Here is a 25,375-nt window from a genome sequence, read left to right as displayed (position 1 = left end):
CAGGAAGAGCAAGTCTGGCCTGAAAGTGGTACATGTACATAGGAATGTGCACAAGGGAGGATACTGGTCACATCATGCTAGCAGTGGGAGAGAGCAACGAGAAAGAGTCTCTTGAAGGGCACAGGTGTTCATAGGGACTTAGAATATCTGAGCTCCCTGCATGGAATCTGGACAATCATATCGCCCAGAATATGGATACGCTCAAGAGCTGCTTGATCTCAAATACAGAAAACCTTCCACCACCAAAGCTTACAGGGACACTTGGAGGACATGGTATGTTTGGTGCATAAGGTCAAAGCTGAACTCCCCGAGACAGTCCACATAAAATATTCTGGATTTCCTTCGTTTTGATTTTTATAATGGTCTGAGCTGTAGTTCATTGGAAATCTCAGCCCAAGAGTATCATTCATCCCGTCCTTTCCAGTTCTAGCCTGCTGCTTCAGTCACATCTCCCAAATTCTGAAAGCAACATGGTTTCAAAGCCCCTAAATCCAATGCCCAGTGGAACACTGGAGCCTCAATTTAGTATTTGAAACTATTATTAAATCACCTTGTGAGCCATTGGATAAGGGATCCCTTATTTTTTCTGAATCTAAAGTTTGCTTTTGTTTTGGCTATCATGAGAGTTAGAGTAGAGAGTTAGTGAATGTTAGGCCTTTTTTCCATCAAGGAGCCTGAAGTCCACACCAGCTGGTGCTGAGGCCACAGCTTGCCTTTGTTCTTAAGAGAAATTAATCTTCCACTTTAAATTAGTCAAAATGTCTTTGTCTTTTTTTTTTGGTCTCAAATCCATTCACGCCTTGGAAAAACAATTACAGACTTGGGGTGAAATCTTGACTCCACTGACATCAATGAAAAAACATCTATGACTTCATTGAAACCAGGATTTCACCCTTTAAATGCAGTCAGGACAGTAAAGTTCTACTTCCACAGAACTTGAGCTAAACTGGAAGTTCAATGATGTCTTGATATTATATTGTGAATCCTACCGAGAGATGCAAAATCTTGTGTTTTAGGAGGATGAAGCCAAATATCTTCCAAGCTTACAGGGCATCTCACCAAGATCCTCTTGAAAGTATAGATGCCATTGCAGAATTATGACGCTAAAACCTTTACAGCTCTTTCTGTCTCTTCTGTATATGTGCTATAGCTTTATCTATTTACCTTCTTATAACTGTATGTATAATGTACTTGTGAGCATTTGTAATGCTGGTAAAGAATTGGGGTAATTGAAAGGAAAATCAGACCTCATGTCTCCAGAGATAAGGCTGGAAGGTCGGACTCAGTGGTCCACCTGTCCCTTTCTTCCACTTTGCAGAAGATCTTCTGAAATTCATTTACAGGAAACAGTTTTACACTTCCCTCTTCAGTTCTTTTCCTCCCCACATCTTCTAGTCTCTGAAGAGTATTGACAAGTCAGAGAGCATTTAAATGGAGTTCACCTTAGATAGGATGACCTTCGTAGTTTATCAATATTGAACGTTTCTGCATCAGAGATCCTAGACAAGTGGAAGCTGGAGACAGTGTGGTTACAATATGTAAAGGGAAGTACATGCCAATGAAAGTCTTCTATTGATCCAGAAAATGTCATTAGTAGCAATCACAGCTTGAACAGTTCAAAGCAAGTTCCTCCATCTCCATTTAAAGTTAAGCAAACCTCTGCAATACAGATGTATCCTATAGTGTTCTAAACCATCCTGAATGTACATTTTATGCATAGGTTCAGGCCTGGTTTTAAGCACTGGTTTTTAAGCTAAGCCACCAGCTGTCAGGAGGCTTCAGAATATTAGGGACATTTTGCACCCAGTTGGTTTAATGCTGCATCTCTACCCATGTATATCAAAATCCAATTATGCTTTCATCATACTGCTGAAAGTGCAAAGGATTCTAGCATGCTTTTAAATGGGTGGGTAATTGTGTCAAATCTTGTCATTATGTAGGACAGCTCTGCTTGGGATCTGAGAGTATTTCCTTCTAATTGAAAAATGAAACATAGGACTGGATTATCCCCTTCATTTCTGGTGGTGGAGGGGGTTCAGAACTTGCAGGTCAGGTTCGTGAGGCACAGCAAAGGGGTAGGTGGAAGTCTGCAGTATCGGTCTGTCTTTGGAGCAGGGACAGTGTTTAATTTGTGCCAGGGTTTGCCAGGGCTGAGCCAGGGCACCTCTAAGCTTGGCAGTTCATGGTCATGGCACCATGGGGCTTGCAGCATCAGTTATGAAAGTAAAAAAATTGCTTGAGCCCCGGCATCTAATTGCTGGAGCCCTGGTACCTCTTCCTTTTTGTACTGTGTATGTAACAGAACCTAGTGGGATCCAGGTCCATGACTGGGGCTCCTATGTGCTACCACAATAATAATAATAATTCTCTTTCTTTAGGATCTTGTGGAAGCTCCTCCACTGGAGCTACATGGGATTGTGGGGGTATGAAGGAGTAGAGCAGGTGGCAAGCTGTTCTCCACTGCACTATCTTTCACTATATCTATACATTTCCAAGTCCGATAAGGAGTTAAATCTGTCTGAAGCACCATTAAGTCTAGTTAATGGTTGACTAGACAGCTGGTGTGCTGTGACCATTGCTTATTACTCTCATCATAATCTTCTTAGAGTTACCTTGTGCTTGTCTTTCTGTTTGTTATATTGATGTGTTGTCTCTTATCTTATGCTTAGATTGCAAGCTTGTTGGGGTAGGGGCTACTTGAGTTATGCTATGTACAGCACCTAGCACAATGGGACCCCAACTTCTTATTCGGCCCTCCAGGTGCTAGTGCAATACAAATAATAACAACAATTCCTGTTGAATTCCCCTAAATGGCTGTGCAGCCATTAGGGGGCAGAGAGGAACCATCCTGCATGACTTTGCATGTCTAGGGTTATTCCTCCTGGTGGATCTCCAGGATCTACACGTTTGGGAGATTTGTCTCCTCTGCAAATCCACTTCTTTAGAATCTCTCTCATATGGTGGGGAAGACGGTGTGATTGTTTGAACAACTTCAGTTTCTTGATGCCTGTGACACTTGTCTTCCCAGAACTTTCTCTGTGGGAGGGGATGATCTAACTCAGAAACTGATCTAAGGTTGTTGAATATTTTTAAGTGGTTGCACTTATGCCAGGAACATATTTTCCTTTGTTTACGTTTATGTTTTTGATCATTTTCTTTTTGAATCACAATGTAATATTCTTTCTCCATTTGAATGCACAGGAAGCTAAAGAGTTACTTTATGGCAGCTTTCAGAGTGGCAGATCTGTTGTATTTTTACAAAACAGAAATGCTACGTCAATTCACTTTTTAAGGAGCCCTGTTGTGAGTGTGAAAAAAAGGGCTGAAATAAGATTTTCCACTGTGATATCTCTTCTAAGAAGTTCTTCTTTGTGTAATACTTCATGGCAAAGTTGCTTCTATTTAAAGTATGGAGTTTGATCTTGGCTTTGATCTGAAGCTTTTGATCTTGAAAGAAGGATGTTGTGGCAATAAAGCAAAAAGGGTAGGACAGACTTTTTTTTTTTTAAAGGAAAGTGATAAAGTTAAAGGGATACTGTCAAGATTTAGTAGGCACTAATTTGACCTGCCTTACTTTACTTACATCTGTTTGCAGAGTCCATCTAATTCTATATGTGGGAGGGTTTGCTAAAACAAATGCTTTGATGCTCCTTTTTCTTTTCAGAAAGCACAGATTTCTATTTCAAGCTTTCAAGGAATTGTTATACATATCACTAAGTAAAAAACTATTTTTAGAAGATTGAAAATACCTTTCCAAGATCTTTTTGATTGAACCAGATGTGATTAATTTACCAATTCGCCCTTTTGTGCATGTTGTATTTAACACTGAAAATTATGAAAGCATAAACAAAATCCCAACTTGTGAATTTTCAGTATTTTCTCTGGCCCAAGTTGCTTGATTTTGCCTTTCCTCAGAATTCACATTGGACTTAAAGATACCAGTTCAGCAAAGCATTTAAGCATGTGCTTAAGTCCATTCCTATTTAGCAAAGCACCTAAATATGTGGTTAAATTCCATGCATAATTTAACTATCTGCTTGAGATCTTTGCTGAGGTAGAGATGATTTGCTGAATTGGGACCTAAATGAGGAGTTTGCTGTGCTGTGATATGACTAATACTCTGGAAGGATTGTAAGCAAAAAGGGAACTCAGATCTTGCTTTAAAAATACACTTCAGTCTCCAAGGGAGTCACCTGACATAATTTTGGATTCCTTTGCGGTCAAAGAAAACAATTGAAAAATTATCTTAAATATTTAATAGAGTCCTAATCTGTTCCTCGAGATAAGGCCTTAGAGAGTTTCTTTATCTATAAGAACAATATTTGGGGACTTTAATGTTTGACAAAGAAATTATATTTCTAAATGTTGAAATTGTGGCATACGGTGGTCAGAGGAGAAAATACCTGAAAACCTTCCTCCGGAATAGGATAGGAAGCAGTCCAAACTGAAGCACTGCATCTGAGATTCTTCCACCCCAAAAAATGTTGAGGTAGTTCAGATCTGGCTCCAAATGTTTGGGAAAATTGGTTCTGTCTCTCTAATGGGTTGAACTACAACTCCCATTCTGAATGCCAGCAGAATGCTGCGATAGTTTGGATCTGGATCCAGAAATCGTGACTCAGAGCTTGTCTTTATAATGAGCTAAACCAGATCACCCAATATCAACACCTCATATAACGTTAAGGAAGTTTGAATCTGCACTCATATGCATATACCCAGATCCATCTCTAAGATATATGATCCTTTATCCTGGAGTTTGAATCCAAAAGGTCCTGGAGATGCTTAGGACACTACAGTGAATTTAACCATTTAAATATTCTATGGAGGGGAAGGTTTCCATAGGGAACAATCAAATTGTGGTGCCATAGTGCTGGACAAATTAAGAGCTGTGCATCTCTCCACACCTTTATGTGATGGGTTAACGGCGTACTCCGGTCTCTATACCTTTAAGGCAGGCTCCTCCTCTCCGTCTCAGCTCTCGGAGGCTGGAACACGGGGAAGAGGGGCAGGGGCACCCCCTTAGGTGTTTCATTTCCTAAGGAGGTCTCTAGTGCTGCTCTGTTGAAAGAGGCAGGCAGGGCTCACACCCTCAGCCTGGGGAGCATCGCAAAGAAGAGAGGGACAATACAAAATCCATGCAAAACAGACTGGCCAGTGCTACTCACCAGACCGACAGCAGCCACAGCAAAATAACAAATGCCGGCCGCGTGTGCCGTGGGAAGCAGCAAGCGGGGGTGCTGCTGAAGAGAAGTGGGATCTCAGTGCGGATCTCATATCAAGGTAAACCCACACTCTTAGCCCCACCGCCCCCCAAAAAATTGAAAAGGGGTTAAGACTTTTGTAAGTGTCTGGGAGGAAAAAGCCTGTGTTTTTCTGTGCAAGGGGAAATCAGAGAGATTAAAGTTTTGCATCAGATCAGGGAGGCTGTATTTGGAGGGGAGGGAGCAGGAAAAAGTGAAGCCTATTTACAAGCGGCAATCTCGAAAACCTGGATAAACATGCACTTTGTTTCCCTTTTAGCCTTTGCTGGAAGAGTGTCAGACTTGGGACCAGTGTCGATTAGTCCAGCAAGTGAATGATGAGGTGAGGAGAACGCTTTCATTTTGCAGCTCTTAATTATTCGTGTTTATTGTTTTCTCTTCTCACCTCCGTCCTTGCAAAGCTGCCTCCTGCCAGGTTTCCCACTTGATCACCTCTTCCTGTGTTACTTTTAAAATAATTAATGTTTATAAAAGATGAATATAAACGTGTTTATAAATATCTAAGGTGTATTATTATTTATTAAATAATAACTACCTGGTCATTTAAAACATGCATTGCTGTTCAGGAACAACAGTTGAGTGGGTGGCTGAAAACAAATCTGTTATTTGAAGCCAGGTTGTAAGAAATAGAGAGTAGAGACTTTCCCTAGGATTTTTGCACACCAATGATAACTTTCCACTTGGCATCAACCATGCTTTCTTTATGCTAAAAAACTTAAACTGAACAAAGCTTGTTTAAACAGAGAGCAAAAAGGAAAATATGCTGCATAAGATGAAGGGAAAAAAACCCATTTTGAATATGCACAAGTGTCTAACTGGATTACTTAAGAGCATGTCATTCTAGACTGGAAAAGTGGTGTGGGTTTTTGTTTTGTTTTGTTTTTTAAATTTCTTTCCAATGAAGCAATGGAAAAATATGTCTTCAATCTGTTTATAGTTTCTTACTCATTCTGGGTAGCTGCACTCAGGTCGCATCTTCCTCTTTAAAACGCACTATGGTTTTGAACTGCAGGTCACAAAATGGATTCAAGTAAACCAGAGAGCCAGAAAAAGGAGCAAAAGGAAACGAAGGCAGGATGAAGTGGCTTTCCAAAAGGTATGAGTTCCTGATGTGCATTTATGTGATGGAATAAACGGAAGTACATCCTAAACATTTTCAAGGGACACGCTTTAAAACATTCAAAGAACCATATTCTTCTACTATGCTGACTAAACAGAAAAGAACACCATGAATTGATAAAGTTTGAGTGTCTGTGTGTTTGCTATGCAGAGAAACTACATTCATATTTAATAAAGAGAGTGAAAGGCATTTTGAGGAAGAAAGATAAGAACACTTGAAAGGTTATCGACAGTTACTATAACGTTTGTTTGCCAATGAAAAGACACGTTAAACTACAATTAACTGAAAAACATTGTTTTTCTCTCTTGAGAGCAGATTAATAGAAAACGTAGTGGGTGTCAGTGGCAATTAGACAAATACAAGATGTACAGAAATAAATGTTATGACTACATTGCTGACACATTTTTTTTAATGTGTGGTTTGAAAGCGTCTTCCAGTTGTAGTGGAGAGGGATTCCTGAAAATATGATTGCACAGGCTTGGCTCCTAAAAATTCTTTACAAAAGGGTGTTTTTGTTTTGTTTTGTTTTCTTAACTTAGTATAGTCTAAATTAATTCCAAAGATTCTTAACCCTGTGATTTTGGGTAAAGAATTTTGCTGTAAGGCTACTATAATTTTAAACATTTAATTTACAGTGGAGTTAAGTAACAAGCTGACTTTTCTATTCAATAGCTCTTCTTTGCTGTTTTTTTTAATTGCTATCTAGAACACAAAGCAACAATGCATAAAAATTAATTTAGAAATGAGTAACCAGAACCAAGAAAAATGTTTTTTTTCTTACTTTGGATTTATTGTCTGGTTTTTTGTTTTAATATTATTTTAAAATCCTTGTTAGCTTTAAAGGATTAAAATAGCAGTACGTTATTTTGCTTCTTCTACAGTGCTTCTAGAATGTATGATGAATCATTTCTGATTCTGTAGCCAAATTCTTGTTGATAGCATGACTGCCAACTACTGGGATGTGTTGCCTTAGTATGGGCATTGCAGTATTTGACAAATGTCTGCAAAGTACATTATTGTGTGTGGGTGATATACCAGCTTCATGGTGAACTAAAGGATGCAATTTGGTCATTTCAAAATGAATTGGAGAAAAATGAATAAATTAATGTATTTTGTAACTGGGGATTCACTATATAGTAAAGGAATAATGTATGGATTAGTCTGTGAACCTATAATTTACAAGCTTCTGATCTAAAAGGAAATATCAATAAGTTGTTCTACCAAATATTTAATTTCCTATCATACTGCACATTTACATGAGAGGTGTGTGTGTGTGTGTGTGATGAAAAAATGTGCATATTTAGAGTGGTTTTGTGTGTTCCAGGTATGATCCAGGTTTACACTATGCTAGTGACTTTTTATGAGAGTAAAAAGTTATAAAAAGATATAACATGATGTGAAAGTAATAACTTGAACAAAACCATGTTTTCCAGGTAGAATTAGGCCTGGTCTATGCACAGATTTTACACTGCTATAACAATTTTGATGAGGGATGTGGGGTGTTGTTTTTTTTAAACCAAAATAGTAAAACTGATACAAATCCTAGCAGGATACAGATGTATCTGTATAATTGAAACTGTACAGGAATAAGCTTTATCAGTATAAATCATTTATATCGCTATAGTTCCATTAACACAAGAGAGCTTGTCCTGCTTTAACAATACTCATGTAGTTAAGCAGTACAACATTTGTGTGTAAACAAGTCCTTAGGAATGCGAGAAGTGCTGTATAAAAATCAAGCACCATTCTAAAAATAGTAGATGTAAAAATAATCCAAAGAATTGCTAGTTTTGTTTTGTTTTTGAATAGTCATTGTAAGTAAAAGAGAATTGACATTTGAAACAAAAGTAACTGGAAATGTACTACTCTCTTCCTATGTACATAAATATTAGTGATTCCTGGTCCATCCCTCCCATGGCCAGCAGAAATTCAAAGTGCTGTAGAGTTAGCATACTCAGCCCCAAGAGAAGGAAAGAAGTGCTTTTCAGTGACCCTCTGTTTGATGCAAGAACAGCCTCCACAAGGCCTGGAGGGTGGAGTCCCATCTACTTTTCAGCCAGAATGGTAGTGGCTGCAAGGTTGAACATTGAGATGAGGCTGGGACCTTAAAGAGGACAAAAAGGGATTCTTTGAGACTCTGGTCCCAGCTATACTATGTTAAGGAACTGAGTTTAAACTTAGTTCAAGCTAAAATAGTTTCCCACAAAATTTGGCCAAACTATATTAAAACCGTGTTCTAGACTTTTGGCTGTGTCCATGCTGGCAGGCCAAACTATATTAGAAACAGTTTCAAATGAGTTTAAGTAATATTTCCTACCATGGGAAAAAGCTCAGTGTAGAGGGTGGCAGGGCCGGGTCTAGGTTTTTTGCTACCCCAAGCAAAAAAATGTTTGACTGTCCCCCTGCTGCCCCAGCCCTGGGCTCTCTTTCCCCCCCCCATGCCCCCTGTCACCCCAGCCCTGGGCTCCCCCCCGCCGCCAAACGTGACCTCCTTGTTCACCACAGCAATCTCCGTTTACACTTGCAGTGGGGATCAAACCGTTTCTCCTATTTTTATTTCACTTTAGTATAAATCTCACCCCCCAACATCCCCTGCAACCCCATCTTCAGTGCTCCAAATGCACATGGAAGGCATAGGGACTAACCCTCAAACCTTGTACCCGGAAAGGGATGGGAATCTAGTAAAGAGGGTTCAGGCAGAGGAGCGGGTGTGGGGGTGCTTGGGGGCTCTACACTGGCAGAGAAGCGGGCTGTGATGTACTCGAGGAGGAGAGGGGGTATCAGGAGGGTTGCGGGAGAAGAGGTGCGGGTGAAGGGGAGGTGCGGGAGGAGAGGGCTGGGGAAGGGTACAAGAGGAGAGGTGCGGGTGAAGGGAGAGTACAAGGGGAAGGGGTGCAGCGAAGGAGCGATCGGGGGAGGTACAAGTGAAGAGACTGAGAGTGGGATGGGGCGGGTGCAAGGGCTGAGAGGGGCAGGCGCTGCCAGCTGCTTCCCCAGCCCCATGCAGGCAGAGCCGAGAGGACGGACACTGACCCCCAGGTGCCCGAGCCGCGGGGGTCCCCTGGCGGGGCAGTATCCCCAGCTGCCCCACTCAGAGCCGGGCTCTGCCTCTCCCTGCTCCGGCACAGTGGGGGCCCGGGGCAAGCAGCATGGGGCTGAGGCGGGGGAGGTGAGTGGTGGGCTGGGTCCGGGGGCAGGTGGGGGCGGCGGCAACTCCCTGGCAGCTCAGGCTGCCCAGCCACTCGCTCCATCAGCGCACAAGCCTGGATCTGCGCCCCCTGCACAGCCTGGAGGTGCCCTGCACAGCCCACTTGGGCAGGGAAACGCTGCGCTGCCCTGGGGAGACCCAGAGCAGCAGCGGTGGTGGCAGTAGGACTCCTCCCTCCCTGCAGTCCAGGCCCCGCTTCCCTCCCTCCCCAGCTCCTCACACAGTCCGGGAGCCCCTCTCGCTGCCGCAGCCTGGGCTCGGCTCCAACGGACAATGCTCTGGCTCTCCAGCGGCAGGGCTCTGACCAGCGCCGGCTCCTGACTTTTTGCTGCCCCAATCAAAAAAAAAAAAAAAGCGGTGGGGTTGGGGGTGGCGGAGTGCCACCCCTTGGAAAGTGCCACCCCAAGCACATGCTTGGAGCACTGGTGCCTAGAGCTGGCCCTGGAGGGTGGGAGCCTTGAAGAAAGAGAGGGGGGTGTAATGAGCCTGGAATGGAGGAGGGAAATGAGGAGAAGGGCTCTGACTACTGGCTGGTTATGTATGTATCACAAGTGTAGTTAAAACAGTTACTGAATGTATTTCACCAGAGTTTGAAAATGAAGTACATATTGATCTTGCATATCTGTCAGAGCATACAACTAAACTTTTTAATGTAACTTCTAAACTTTTAATTCTGTGCTGTCGGACTGTCCCCTGTCACTTTCATTTCTTATAATTGTAATAGGATAATCACATTTCCTCTACTGGATGAGTAGCTTTATCATTACCAACTCATATATGACATCACAAAATCAAAACAGCTGCTTGTTCTTACAGTCTTTGTAGAATAAGGGAAAAAGAAAAGCTATGGAGTTGTTGAAAACTGGCAGTGAGTTGCAGTAATTAAGCACCAAACTGCATTTTAAAGAGCTAAGTTTTCAGGCACTGGCTATAAATATTTTTTAAATGAATGTTTGAAGATAACAAATGCTGGATATGGGCTGTAGAAACTACTGCAATTAAGTGGACTGCAAAACAGTGGGGAAGCTCGTCTAGAACTGTGGTGCTTCTCTCCACAGTGGAGCAGCTCACAATGGATCAAGGAAACATAATGAGTTACCCTAGGTGAGAGCCAGCTCCCCGAGTAATAATTGAAAGTTTTCTCTTTCCCCCTTCCCATCCGCCTTCTTGTACTATCTTAGGTATGTCTACACTGGAAACTTCAAAGTGCTGCCGTGGGAATGCTCCCACAGCAGCGCTTTGAAGTGCGAGTCTGTTTGCGCGCAAGCGCTGGGAGACCTGTGCTCCTAGTAATCCACCTCCATGAGGGGATTAGCTCCGAGCGCTGGGAGCATGGCTCAGAGCGCTCAGAGCCTGTCTATACTAGCACCAGGGCCGGTGCAACCTTTTAGGCGACCTAGACGGTCACCTAGGGTGCTAGGATTTGGGGGGCGCCATTTTCTTTGGCAGCGACCGCGGCGGCCAGATCTTCGGTCGCTGCTGGCATTTAGGTGGAGGGAGCCGGGGTAAGGGAGCGCGGGGAGGGCCGCCTGCAGCAAGTAAGGCGGGGGCGGCACGCAGGGGAGCTCCCTACCCCCGCTCACCCCTGCCCTGCCTCCTCCCCGAGCACGCTGTGGCCGCTTCACTTCTCTCGCCTCCCAGGCTTGCGGCGCCTAAGCTGATTGGCGCTGCAAGCCTGGGAGGCGGGAGAAGTGAAGCAGCCACGGCGTGCTCGGTGAGGAGGCAGGGCAGGGGTGAGCTGCTTTACTTCTTCTGCCTCCCAGGCTTGCGGCGCCAATCAGCTTAGGCGCTGCAAGCCTGGGAGGCGGGAGAAGTGAAGCAACGATGGCGTGCTCGGGGTGCTCGTGCGTGGAACAGGGGTGAGCTGGGGCGGGGGGCGTGCCTCAGGGTGGGGGGTGGGGAGCTGCCGCAAGGGGGGCGCCTCAGGGCGGAGCGGGGGAGCTGCCGCAAGGGGGGGGCGGCGCCTCAGGGCGGGGGCGCGGAGGGGGCACAAGGTGGAAGTTTCGCCTAAGGCATGAAACATCCTTGCACCGGCCCTGACTAGCACTTTAAAGCGCTCAGACTTGCTTCGCTCGGGGGGTGATTTTTCACACCCCTGACCCAGCAAGTTAGAGCGCTATAAAATGTAAGCGTAGACAAGCCCTTAATGGTACATTTCATTGGTTTTCCTCACGCACTTCTTGCATCCTTTTTGTTTCGCTCTTGTTCTTGCTCTTCTCTTAGCTCAGAGACCCTTTTGTCTAATGTTTTACCATTTGTGCAATATTTTCACCTCCTCTAGTTCTTTTTTTATCCTCTTTATATCTTTCCTCTCATCTCTTTTCTCGTCTTCATTTTCAGTGTCCTGTGCCACTTTTTATATTTTCCCATTTACTTTTGGTCCCCTTTTTTGCCTTTTTATGTCTTGTCTTGAGTTCTTTGCCTTTCCTCCCTTTTTTCCCCCTATCAATGCTAGTCCTTTGCCACTTCCCCTTGGTCCTGTGATGTCCTCCTCCTCCTTCCCCTTCAGTTTCCTCCTCCTACCTGTTCTGACACTCTTCCCCAATTCTCTCATTAGATCTTACTATTTTGCTGTCTCTTATTTTAATCAATGGGCAGTGGAGCAGATCCAGCAGATTAGTACAGGCATGCGCACAGCAGAGCAATATTTTCATGGGAAAGTGGTGGGATGAAATAAGGAGGGTGAGACAGGACTCAAAAAAAAAAGTTCATAATTAGTTAATATTGTAATGTACTTTGAATGTGAAAAGTCTGATGGAAATGATAAATATTATTATTTTGGGCTGTGCCTATTTGGAGAAGAAGTCCACTACTCTTGCCAATTCCAAGTACTACACAGAAGAAAACAGCACTGAAGTCAGACTTGTAGTGTCATCATATGCAGGTGATCTGCATCTACAGGGGAGGTGAAAAAACCTCTTTATTAGTAGGCTAGTTAAATTCTGCATGTACATTGCCCCTAAATTTCAGCATCAGTGGTGCCACTGATAGCTGGAGTTCAATATTGAAAATGAAGTATGTAAACTCCTTTTGGAAAGTGAATAGCTTATGAATAGTAGAATCAGTGCATTAAAATGGAGTAAATAAGCAGTGATTTTTGAAAGGCACTGAAATAAAAATATATACATTTACAATATATAAAGGAGGCTTAATTATCCCAATTGTCTAAGTTGAGTTTCCCTTGTTTTTTCATAGTGTTTTTAGTTTTTCTTCTGTTGAGTCTGAGGGATAAGTCAACTTTTGCAAAATAATTTCAGCTGTTTTCTGATAAATCCTTGTTTTCATCTGTGTAAAGCAATTCCTTCTGGTTACTAAATACGTTACGATCTTTTATTTTTTTTGTTATTTTTATTTTATTGATCTTTCATTCTCTTTTTGCTTTAATAATGATCAGCAACATTTCAAACCCTGATAATAATCTGAGCAAAACTGACTATGTTGAAACAGTTGGTTATGTTTCTAATAAAAGCAAAACCTGAATATGTGCTGATGGTGATAACTGTTGTAGCTTTCTCATCCTTTACTCAATTTTGCATTTATTGTTAATGGCTGAAAGAGAAAAAATGAGTCCCTTAACTGTTTTAATATATGAGTTGTGGTTTTAAGTTTTTAAGTGCAAAAGGGTTACAAAACCTCACAAATAAAACAAAAATGTGTTGAAAGAGGCACATATCACTAAAGCATTTACTAAGGATGACATTTATATATGTCTCTCATAGTCTCTCTCAACACACACACAAATATATATAAAATCCTCATTATTAAATAGTGTATGTGTATATCTATATTCGTAAAGTGTTTAATGTTAAGGATCTTAATTGAATCCACAAAACTAAGTTCAGAATTAAGGCTGAAATTCTGCTCTGAACTTGGATACCCATACTGTCCTGTTAACCCCCTTCCCGCATCCCCATGAAAAAGCTTGTAAAGAACTTACACAGTGGACTCCACAGAATTCTCAGTGTATCAGTTCAGAAGAAATGACATCATACCAAATTATGCCATTATTATAGAACCCTACAGGATCTGCAAAGACTAGCAGGCTTTCATTGATTACGTACAATATTTCATTCCCTAGCCAAACAGAGAGAGATAACTCAGTTGTGAGATTTCTGCAATATCTCATACTCATTAATTGTGTTACAGTGAATGCTGTGAAGATGCTTTTACGTATCAGTTTTCCAGCATAGTCGTAACCTAATGTATAACTCTATATTTGTCTGTACTACACATGCATGGATGTAATTACTGCACATTAAAATTGAATATTTTGGCATTTCACTTCCCAGCTTGCTAAAAAGTACTAATTTTAATGGACTTGTTTGCAAAATTTAATTTTAAAAAATAACACTTTTTTGGAATTATAATAAAGAGAATATCAAAATAGCCTTCTGCTTCTTTACAGTGACTCTAATAGCATCAAAATGGGCAAGAAGATACCATGTGGTTATATACATATTTTTTAATTTGAATAAAACTATTGATGAAGCCATAACAAAAAGTGAGCCTGATTCTGACCTCAGTTGCCCTCACGCGGAATAGTGTTGATATCAGAAGGTATTAGTTTCTTTTTTAATAGTGGACCTTGTTAATGTCTAAGCATGATCACATAGGATAAACCAGGTGTCACATTAATTTTCATAGACATCTTAATTATTATTGATGATGTCAGAGCGTGAATAATTCCCACTAGCCCCATTTTTGGAGCATGGAAAACAACTCTTCACTGTGCGCATGATGCAGTAGTTCCCCTTCCCAGTCTGAGATGACCATTACTAAATTAGGAGAACACAGGCCAGCATGGCCATGTGTTGAAATAGTTTACAGATAATTACATTCCTGGTAATTACAGCGATTCATTGCCAGCAGTCATCCTTCCTGTGCAGTGAAAGATTAAGGTCACTATAATGTAAAACACAAGGTTTATTAAGTTAAAAAAGAAAAGAAAAAAGCTGTTTTAGAGGTTATTTTTCATTTATAGAAGAAATTAGTTGCACTTTTGTGGCAGAACACTTTATTTGGCAATAATTCTCATTGGAGGCATTTTAATGAGCTAATATTTATGTACATTATCATATGATACTAATAGGATGGATTATTTTAGTAGCACCCACTAATGCCACTGTAGCTTGAGATCTGTCATTATTTCTGTTTATAAATCCTTGTTTTAGGTGACTGATACTTGGCAATCTACATATTAGCCCAGCCTTTATTTTTTATGAAATGTGGAAGGAGAAAATGTGGAAAAAACATTTGTTCTTTCCAAAATGTAGAAGAAGAAAAAGCATTTGACTGCTTCCAGTGCCTTTCAAGCAGGGTGCATTTAATTTAAATCAAATTGATTTAAATCATGATTTAAATCACTAGTCAGGAAGACTCGATTTAATCATGGATTTCTACATTAAAAGTACATTCTTGTTGGTTGTTATAACCTTAATACATATTCTTCATAACTCAGAGATAGATGTAAGTTTCATTTTTAGAAGATACACACTATACATTTTTAAAGTGATTTATTTTGAAAACTTTTCAGATTAGTTTTATAGCTATATCAGAAAATGAATGATTGTTTAGTTATTTCATTTACCAAAGGTAATTGAAACAGATATTTATGAAGTCACTGGGAGGTGAACTGTCTCCAATTCAGCAGGTTAATCATTAATATTTGGAGGATTTTCTTGCCATGCTGTATTAGGAGGAGAACATCACCAGACAGACATTTAAATTGTTTTATTTAACTAAAACAGTAACATGTGTATTCTGTTTTTTTGTCTTCAACAGCAAACATATAATATTTTAACAAAACAAGCATATGCATTTTTGAATTTAGTTTAATATTCAAGTTATTAAAATTGTTTTTAACTAAAATAGTTGAATAAAATATTTAAAAAACAAACAAAAATTAAATCGACTGTCAGCCAGGTCAACATGAGAAACTTAAAATATTGGCTTCTGCAACTAACTTGGTTGTCTTCACTTTCATTTTCCTGTTTGTTCATAATCTGGAAAAGAAAAACAAGCTTTCCTGCTTTTTCAGGTCCCAAACAGTTTCTCAATTTGGAATGAATTAGTCCAAAGGAAGAAAATATTCTTTCTGCACTGGAAGAAGAAGCTATTGCTGTTAAAAGTGAGATTATCACTTCAACAGTTTCTGAATCCAAGTGCTTAAGTGACTTCCACCAGTTCACTGGTTTGACTTTCTTTAAAACATCATCAGCAAACCTATATTTCTTGAAAGGTTCACCCTTAGCTCTGAAGTTTATTATAGCTGGCATTATGGAAGGATAATTGCTGGATGTCCATGTTATTGCCAACTCCTCTTCTTCAGCAGTTAAGGTTTGACCCTGGTACCGAGTATCGAGAATATTTGCAAGAACATGAGCTGGAGATAGTGCTTGTCCCGTTCATTTTTTGAATGCCTGTAATTTACCTCTGTCATTGCATATTTCTCTTTTTAAGATCTCACTCAGTTCCTTCCAAATTTCAACAACTATTTCTCTGCATTTTGTTCAAGGCTACAGAAATAGGCTTCAGGGTACTCAGCATGTGTTCAACATTTCTCTTATGCCTAATGTTGGGAACTTTGACTGTGACAGTGCCATCTATTTTTTTCATGACTTTGTTCACAAACCGTCATCAGATTAGGCCAGTTCCTGATATAGTGCTCAAAACAGTCCATTACTGAGTTCCATCGCATGTCTTGTGAGTTCCATTGCATGTCTTATGCTTGGTTCCTCCCACCTTTTTCAGAGCAGCTGCTGCAAAGTGGTTGTTACGGAAGTATTTTGCAATTTCAACAACATTAGCCTTTATTTCTGGAACACTGAAGTCTTTGGCTAGGAGGTGGATCAAAAGAGCACTGCAACCATATGTTATTAGCATTAGAGACTCTTCCAAATTTGTTCTCATCTTGGATACATTTGCAGCATGGTCTGTGACCAAGCTGTGTACTAGACATTTATATTTTTTTTCACAGTTTGTTACAGCTTTTACTGTTACTTCTTTAAGTATTCTGCTGTGTATGCATTTCCTGATGTATGAATTGTTTCTGTAACGAAGACATTCCCTTCTTCTGTTGTCACACAAGCACATACAACAGGATCATTGTGGACATTGCTCCACCCATCAAGACTCAGGTTAACAATTTCACCCTCTAGACCTTTTGCACACTGCTCAATTTCTCTTTCATACACTTTATCCAGCAATTTGCCTACGACAAATTGCTCTGCTGGGTGGACTGTATTCTGGTCTTAATGACGGAACCATATTAATGAAGTTTGGGTTCTCACTCATATGGAAAGGAGAGTTGTTGCATAAAGAAACTGGGCAATTTTTTCATCAATTACCTCTATTTGTGATCTGCTGGTTCTTATCACAAACTTATCTATAGTTGTTTCTGGATGATGGAGATTTTTTTTTCTTTTTGCTACAGGTCATGTACTGTGACTATGTGACACACATGATGTGACTGAAACACTATCATTGGCAGATAACTCCAAAACTATAGAAAATGATGGTGATCTTGAAGGTGGATAGTCTTCAGAATCCTGTATGTTGAGGATGGATTCTCCTAAACAAAATAAGTCAATGCAATTATTTAATTATTATTACCATACTGGTCATTTAGTATTACTCATTGCATTCATTGACACTCAGTACTACTTTAAAGGTGAAATTGTAAAAGGAAGATCTGTCTATTTCAGCTATTTATTTTTTATCACAACTGCATCCAAAATGATAGTACCATAGAGTAACAACTATATTTTTTGCTCAAACATGAGAATTCAAGAATAGGCCAGAAGGAAGACAGGCAGTCCTTAAGAAAGAAGTTGAAATAAAAAAGTTTACCAATCTGAAGATCTTGCATGTTCAGACATGTTTCTTTCATCATCTTCAGTGCAGCTTCCTCCTGAGAAGGAACCCTTCTCATGTTGTTGTTTCATTCGGGCAACCAGGCCTTGCATTTCTTTGTTGCACTATTTGCATTTTGCACAAATGCTTGTCTTACCAACAGGTAGGGAAATTTCATTAAAATATTCCCAAACTAGGTCTCTTTTATGGCCTGCTACCATTATAGGTTTTCCCTTCTAGTCGGAGAATGGTATGGTAGGTATATCTCAAATCAATGAAGGCTACACTCAGAAAGACCTCAAGACTTCTGGAATATGCTACTCAAACAGTTTCATTTTTGTTTTGCTGCCTGTCCCTCCGTCTCACATTTATCTTTTACAGAGAGGTAAGGGATTGACTCTGTGTACACAAATGTGCAGAGGGACAATAGGGTTGAGGTCTGTTATTTCTCACATTTATTTATTTATTTAAAACCATTTTTGCTGTTAACAAGCATGTTATCTCTGGGGAGACAGCTCCACACTTTGAGAACTGCAAAACTAAGCATCTCTGATGGTATCTTCCAGACTGAGCACTGAGTCTCATTGGGTAGAGAGAAAAATGAATCTAAATAATCTATACAGAAGCCCCTGGAATCCTATAAGATTGGGTCCCTAATCCATGAACTATTGGAACTCATTTATAAAACTTTTCTTAAACATTACATGTATATATTGTCTCATAGTGTAGAATTAGAATATATAGTCCCTATTCCATGATGAGATATCTTTGAGCTATAATATAGCTTAATTAAAACTATCTTTAGATAGGTTTTTTCCTTCAAAAAGCATTTTATCAAAAACATCAGTTTTTTTTAAATAATTGATTTTTATCCACCCTGCTTTAAGTGTCTCCTTTCCCTCTAGTATTTATATAATTAATTCTGAGCAGAAATTTAGTGAGCCTGGGCTCTAGAAGGAAAACTGTTACTTTTGGTGCATTTTAGAAACTAGAATGACATACTTATTACGTTTAGGAAGCATTTGGTGAGCTGCATTCTCACACTCCAAATTTTTCTTCCCCCAAAACTTCATAAGAAGTTTTAGAATGCAGACTCATGCGTGGCAGTTGAATAATCCACATGATTTATATGTCCCTGGGTTCTTATTCATGTGATTGACTGTAATGACTCCAAAGGAGTCTTAGTGGTCTGCTGGCTCAAAAAATATGCTTTATTTCAGTATTATATTTAATACGTCAGAAATAGGCTTAACCTTTTTATGATTGTTTTTAGCTGTTGCACTCATTCTCTGTTTCTCATCTGTTTATATTCTGTTCACATATTGTAAAAATACATGTATAATAGTTTGGAAGGATGGATATTATTTTAAATGTATGAGCACAGAAGGCAGAGTACAAAGCTTTTAATAAAGACACTCAAAAGATTTTGGAAGTTCTTAAATCTGCCTTTTGATGGTTATAGTCTTAGGAATAGACCATTATACCAAACACAACATGACAAAATATCATGGCCAAATACAAACTGTAAAAAAAAAAAATACTAGAGGAGAAGAAGAGGAATTAATTGTAAAACAGTTTAAAATAGTGCTCTTTGTTAGTGTATGCTGTGTATTAAACACACTGGGTCAAATTCTCAAATGTGGGTACCCAATTTTGTAATTTGTGCATATACTTTCCTCCAGATACCTTGCTTTTGTTGATGCAGATTGTAGGATTGCTCAGATAGTCACTAGTTGCACCCACAATTATCCAGACTCTACATGTATATGAGCTGCTCACAAATTTTGTGTGCCTAGTAAAGGTTTCTGCATTTTAAAATTGAACACCAGGTATCTCAAAATTGTGCATAGAAAGTTGCAAATCTGTCGGGGGGAGGTTTTATCTTGATATCAATGATTTTTTTTTTTAACTAAAATTATGTGATGTCACCAGAGTACAACACAGCTGCCTTATGTGGGTTTTCTTTTACATTTTACTGTTAAGCAAAGTTAAGCAAAGTCTTGATCCTGCAAAGAGCTCCTCCCAGATAGACTTGATGTCCTTACAGAACTCCTTTACAAGATCAGGACCTAAAATATATTTTCGTTCTCTGCTTTTGATGGAGAAAGCCCCTGGAAATGGTAATATTGTACCTCCTGATAAAAAGGTACAAGAATTTGTTTTTACTTGTGCTCACTGTACTTCTGGGTATGACATAATATACTCTTGGTGTTCCAGTTTACAACACTTGGAATTTTCATAGAAAGTGTTTTAAATTATATATTTTTTTAATTTATGAATTGTCCTTCCATATGGCTCAGAGCACATATGCAAAATATGGTAAACACACAAACTCATACAGTGCCATGCCTTTCAGTTGTGGACATAAAAAAACCTTTCATTACAATCAGTTCCTCCCACTCTTCTTAGACAAACATCTGGGAAAAGAGAGGGGCTTTGCACTGAGCCCAGAAGGCCACTGATCTTGTTGCTCATGCTTTCTCATCCATATTGCAAAAGGAAATGAAGTCAAGCTACAGAGTTTTAAACATTTCCATGTTTGAGATCCTGTTTGTTTTCAAAGAAATGGTGACTAACTCGTTTGCAATATATGTCTTTTTGTTTTTGTTAAAATTCAAGAGATTTCTCTACATTTTGCCTGGACTTCTGAGGAAGCCAGTGGAGCTACTAACCTGCTTAAAGTTAGGTATAGGTTTAAGTGTTTTGCTGAATCAGGACCTTCATTATCTATCCTCAAGGCCCTCTTTATAAGCCACCATTTTTCTGATTAAAGATGAGATTTGGCTTCCCCTAATTACCTGGAGATGTCTCTACTGAGAGATGTGAAATGTTCTTTTATCCCATAGCACAGATAAAACCATTGGGTAGGACGAGGAGGGGCATATCTTTTTCTTCTATCTTGTTGATGTCTCCCTTATCATAGTTGCTGGACTCATGTATTTCCACTCCTGGACCTCCCAGAAAGCTTAATATGAACAATTTTCAGTACAGCTTAGTGTACAGTAGAACCTCAGAGTTACGAACTGACCAGTCAACCACACACCTCATTTGGAACTGGAGATACAAAATAAAGCAGTAGCAGAGACCAAAAAAAAAAAAAAAAGGGGGGGGGGGAATACAGCACAGCAGAGTGTTAAATATAAACTAATAAAAAAATAAAAATAAAGGGAAAGAAGCATTTTTCTTCTGCATAGTAAAGTTTCAAAGCTGTATTAAGTCAATGTTCAGTTGTAAACTTTTGAAAGAACAACCATAACATTTTGTTCAGAGTTACAATCATTTCAGAGTTGTGAACAACCTCCATTCCCAAGCTGTTTGTAACTCTGAGGTTCTACTGTAAATAATTTGCAGCTAATAATTATTAACAGATTTAGCCTTTTTTGCTCATGGAATGTCTGTGAAATCACATTTTCCTTGAACATGTTAGTTATTCTAACTAACTTGACAATGTTGTTCCATTTTTATTAAACTTTACGGACTGATTACGAACAGTGTTTGATACTCAGCTATTGAAAAATCAAGCTTTGTTGGTTAGTTGTACTTGGTTACGTAAGTCACATGCCATTGTTTCTGTTTCCTGATTGGATGAGTATAACTGCCTTATATAATTAAAAGGAAGACATCAGGAAGCCACTTGGGCTTTGACTCTCAGTGAGTCAAATGTGAATTTTAGAATGTTTGAATTCTCTTCCTTTCTGGACCAGAGAAATTTTGCACAGGGCATAATTCCTAGGAAAATTAGGCTTCTAGGTACAGAGTTCCATATAAAATATACCACTTCCAGTACAAATACTGAAATTCATGAGCTTAACATTCATTTTCTGCAAGAATTCATGTATATAAAACTTGAATGTTCACAGACAGCAAAGAGCAGTGAGTTTGGCTGAAGTGAATTTGTCTTTAAATGTGAACAAATACAGAAAGTGTATTTTGCTGTAATTGTTCAACTCAAGTGTTTATTATACCATACTCTTGTTGTAATACAGAATGTTCTCTTACTTGATGGTATCTATTATAAAGTTGCTCAGGGAATTATAACGTTTAATCTGCTTCTAAAGCAAAATTTATTCCTCACCCATTGATCAATGATGGGGAAGAACCAATGGATCATGACAAAATGCATTTCCATATCAAGTGTGCTGCTTCTGGTTTTATGTCAACAGTGACCATCATCAAATTATTTAAAATAAATCAAGAATCTTCCTGACTTTTCAGTATGTGTGTGTGTGTATATGTATCTATATAAGGTACTTACATGGCCTACATTAGTATCTGAGTGTCTTACAATCATTTAACATACTTTTCTTCACAACACCCTTGAAAATAGGGAATTACTATTATCCTAGTTTTACAGAAGGGGAACTGAGGCACAGAGAGATTAAGGGTAGACTACACTGGAATGTCAGCCCAGGGTTAGTAGAACTCAGGTTAGCAGACCTTGGCTTCAGCATCTACACTCATTTGTAACTTCGGGTTAGGAATTGTTGAATCCTGAGTCCCAGCCTGGGAGTCTAGCACCTACACTGCATTATGTGAGCCTGAGTCCAGTCAGCCATATTCCAGACATCCTAGCACCCTCCCAAAATGTGGCTGCTCTAGCCTTTTGTTTGTGGTACAGTGTAGTAACATTTGACTGTCCACCTAACTTGCCTGTCCACATGACAAAGAAAGTCAGCCCATGGTATTGTGGGATACTTTTGACAGACTTCCAGAACATAAATCCAGTGTGACTGTGTCATGGAGTCACCGGGGTGATGCTCTGGAACTACTCCATACAAAGCCAGGAAGGACTCTGGGGGAGCCTCCTCTCTCTGAGCGTACTGTCACCAGGGCAAGAAGCTTACACAGCTTCGACCTTCTTGGGTCTGACCTTGGAGCATTCAGCATCCCCTTCCACACCGTGCACTTCCCACAGCAAGTCCGCCCAGGTGGGGCTTGTGGGGAAGCCAGAGGACCCTGCACCCCAGCTCCGCAGTCAGCAGTGACGCTCAGTGAGCCAGTAAAGCAGTAGGTTTATTAGTCAACAAGAACACAGAACTTGTTAGCACAGAAATCAGTGACTTTCAGCCAAGTGCATCTTTGGGAGTCCTGGGCCACATGCCCTGGACTCCTCCTCTTCCAGTCCCTCCAAGCAGATGCCCAGCTTCCAGTGACCTGACCACAGACACCCCTGTTGCTCCTCCTCCTTGTTGTCTTTGTCTTGCTTCCCGGGCAAAGAGTCACCTGGTCGTCACCTGGTTGCATCCCCCTCCTGGGTCTCAGGTTATGAAGGGCACCATCCATAGCATATGTGCAGGCAGCTGGAGCAGCCTCATCTGCCCCAGAGGTTTCAGCCAAAGTCACACACCCCTATTCCCACCACCGAGGTATTGGCGCAGCACACAGGGAAACTGAGGCACACAGAGTATTCATGCAAAACAGTAAGACTCACATAGGCTCACGTAAAACATAACAAGGGAAAATCCCCACTTCGTCACAGGCTGCATCTGCACTGCAAAGCAAAAGGTCTTGAATCCTAGGTCCCGGCTTGACTCAGGCTCAAGCCCTTCACCCCATGGGGTTCTGATACCCTGGGTCCAAGCCCTGGGTAAATGCAATTCCTGTGTAGATGGAAGAAGAGTTAGGTTTGAGCCTGAGTTCGAACCCTGGGCTTATACTGGTGTAGACATACCCTACGTGACTTACCCATAGTCACATAGGAAGCCTGTTGTAGAGCAAGGAATTGAATCCAGGTCTCTCAAGTCTGAGGCAAGTGACCTAACGGCAGGATCATGCTTTCTCTCCTATTTTGTTTCACACATTAATGAATTAAGCTACAGAATGCCCCTGTGAGGTAGGTAATGATTATGAATTCAGCTTTACAGCTGGAGCCACTGAGGCACAGAGTGATAGAATGATTTGCCCAAAGTCACACAGTGAGTCTGTTGCAAATCTAGGAATAGAAGCCAGATGCCTTGGCCACCAGTCCTGTGATCATCCTTTCCCTTCAGTAGAATGTACTATGCAATAAAATGCACACGGTATAGCATAGTAGTTGACAAACCTGTCTTGGGGGGAGGGAAATGGTCAGTACTTATGCTACAGTGATAATATAATAAAACATATTTGCCTTTTATTCATTGTTTGGTAATTTTGGCTATAAGGGTTGAAGATAGGCTGTTGTATTTTTAGGGATTATAATTTATTTTTGTCCAAAGTATCTAAAGGACTGGATGGGCACTTATATTACTTGTAGTAGAAATTGAAATAAATAATACATGATCAAATGTATTAAATAGTTTTAAGATTAAAATTGCCAGGTGTAGTGGAGTTTGGTGTTGGGGATGGGAATGAGTCTGAAAAGAACCAGAAATATCTAAGTGCATATGAATGGATTGGGGCTGGGTATAGAAGGGAGATTTAAGAGGAAGAGTCATGACATACCAAATAAGGGGAAGCTAAGTGGATAGATAGATGGAGGGAAGGATAGATATATTTTAATAATCCTGTACTGTATAAAAATCATATACTTCTCCCAAGTAATGGCTTGTGTCTTACAAATACATAAAATAGAAATATACATGTTAGGATTTTGGTCATGTGAATGTCTTGTGATTTTATGTAACTCCTTCCTCAGTTGATCTTGCAGCCTACAGTAAGTTAGAGGCACATATTATTCCTTTTTTAAATCATCAGAGGGTTAAAAATCATCATAAGTAGTTGGTCAGGCTATTAGACTTTCATTTAGTTTCCTCTACAGTTTGTTAGGGACATAGAGAGGGCTGAAAACAAGCGTTTTTTTTTTTTTTTTCCTTCCAGGGTGTCTTTTTCATATCTTTCACTTGTTTTCAATCAGTTAAAGCCTGTGAGCATCCTGTATAGGAATTTGTTTGAAGTATGTTTTTTAAAAGGGAGGTTGTATAATATCACTGACCTAGATGGCATGTAGGCTGTAAGTCTTTTCGTTTGTTTTCTCTTGTCCAAAGTATTGAGACAGGAAGCATTCTTAGAATTATTTTTAGATTTTTAAAAAGTCAGCCTTGATTTCCTCACGGTAACAGTAATCCTTTGGTCAGCCCTAAAAGAAATAGTATTTACTTGGATTGCTCTTTGTATGGTGTACTATGCGTATATTTTTAGCTGTATGGGGAAAGGAGGCGGTTTGTCGTTTGAGTAGTTATTGTATTACTTTATTTCTGTCCTGTCACATTTCAGCTGGTATGGTATCAATCATCTTTCTCGTCCTGGGTCTAAATCAAACACAATATATGGTTTGGACTATTGTAATCCAGTGGAGTGATTATTGTTAAAGCCCCACATCATTTGCTTGCCCTGTAATCAAATATCATCGTCCCTGGAAACTGCACCTTGACACTGTGTGAAGAAATGTGTGTTCCAATGACCACAAGAGTTATGCCAGTTTGAGTTTTAATTGCTGCTAGGGCCAGAGAGGTAAAAGGTAGGGATCAGACAAAAAGCAGTCCACTGGTCTTCCAGGTTGGGGTTGAGCGATAGGTAAATTACCTATTCTCATAAAAAATAATAATAAAAAAATTTGTATAGATACCTTACAAGGTAGCCATTCCTGCAAACAGCATGATAGCCAGGAATGGGGGAGACTTCTTTGTTCCCTAATTGATGTGTGACGGTGCAGAAAGGATTCAGATTCAGAATACTTCTCTGTATTTGTTACTTCACTTTTATTGTGGAGAAAGGATGGCCTAGAACAGGGGTGGGCAAACTTTTTGGCCTGAGGGCCGCATCGGGTTTCGGAGGGCCAGTTAGGGGAGGCTGTGCCTCCACAAACAGCCAGGCATGGCCCAGCCCCCACCTCCTATCCGACCCCACTTCTTGCCCCCTGACGCCCCTCCCGGGGACTCCTGCCCCATCCAACCCCCCTGTTCACTGACGGCCCCCCAGGACCCCTGCCCCATTCACTGTCCCCCTCCCTGTTCC

General features: G+C 40.2%; 1 protein-coding gene across 9 annotated transcripts in view; it reads left to right on the top strand.

The window, feature by feature from the left end:
- The window catches only part of LOC123372719 (aminopeptidase O (putative)), a 388,654-nt gene that overhangs the window by 280,328 nt on the left and 82,951 nt on the right, over positions 1–25,375 (top strand). For all 9 annotated transcript variants that reach the window (XM_045021081.1, XM_045021084.1, XM_045021083.1 and 6 more), the window contains 2 exons: positions 5,521–5,583; positions 6,274–6,357. In XM_045021081.1, coding sequence (XP_044877016.1) covers positions 5,521–5,583; positions 6,274–6,357 — 147 coding nt within the window. The remainder of the gene's footprint in view (positions 1–5,520; positions 5,584–6,273; positions 6,358–25,375) is intronic.

Source organism: Mauremys mutica, chromosome 6, assembly GCF_020497125.1.
Source record: "Mauremys mutica isolate MM-2020 ecotype Southern chromosome 6, ASM2049712v1, whole genome shotgun sequence".
NCBI lineage: Eukaryota > Metazoa > Chordata > Testudines > Geoemydidae > Mauremys > Mauremys mutica.
Note: the sequence above shows the minus strand (reverse complement) of the source record. Positions and strands in the feature narration are given on the sequence as shown.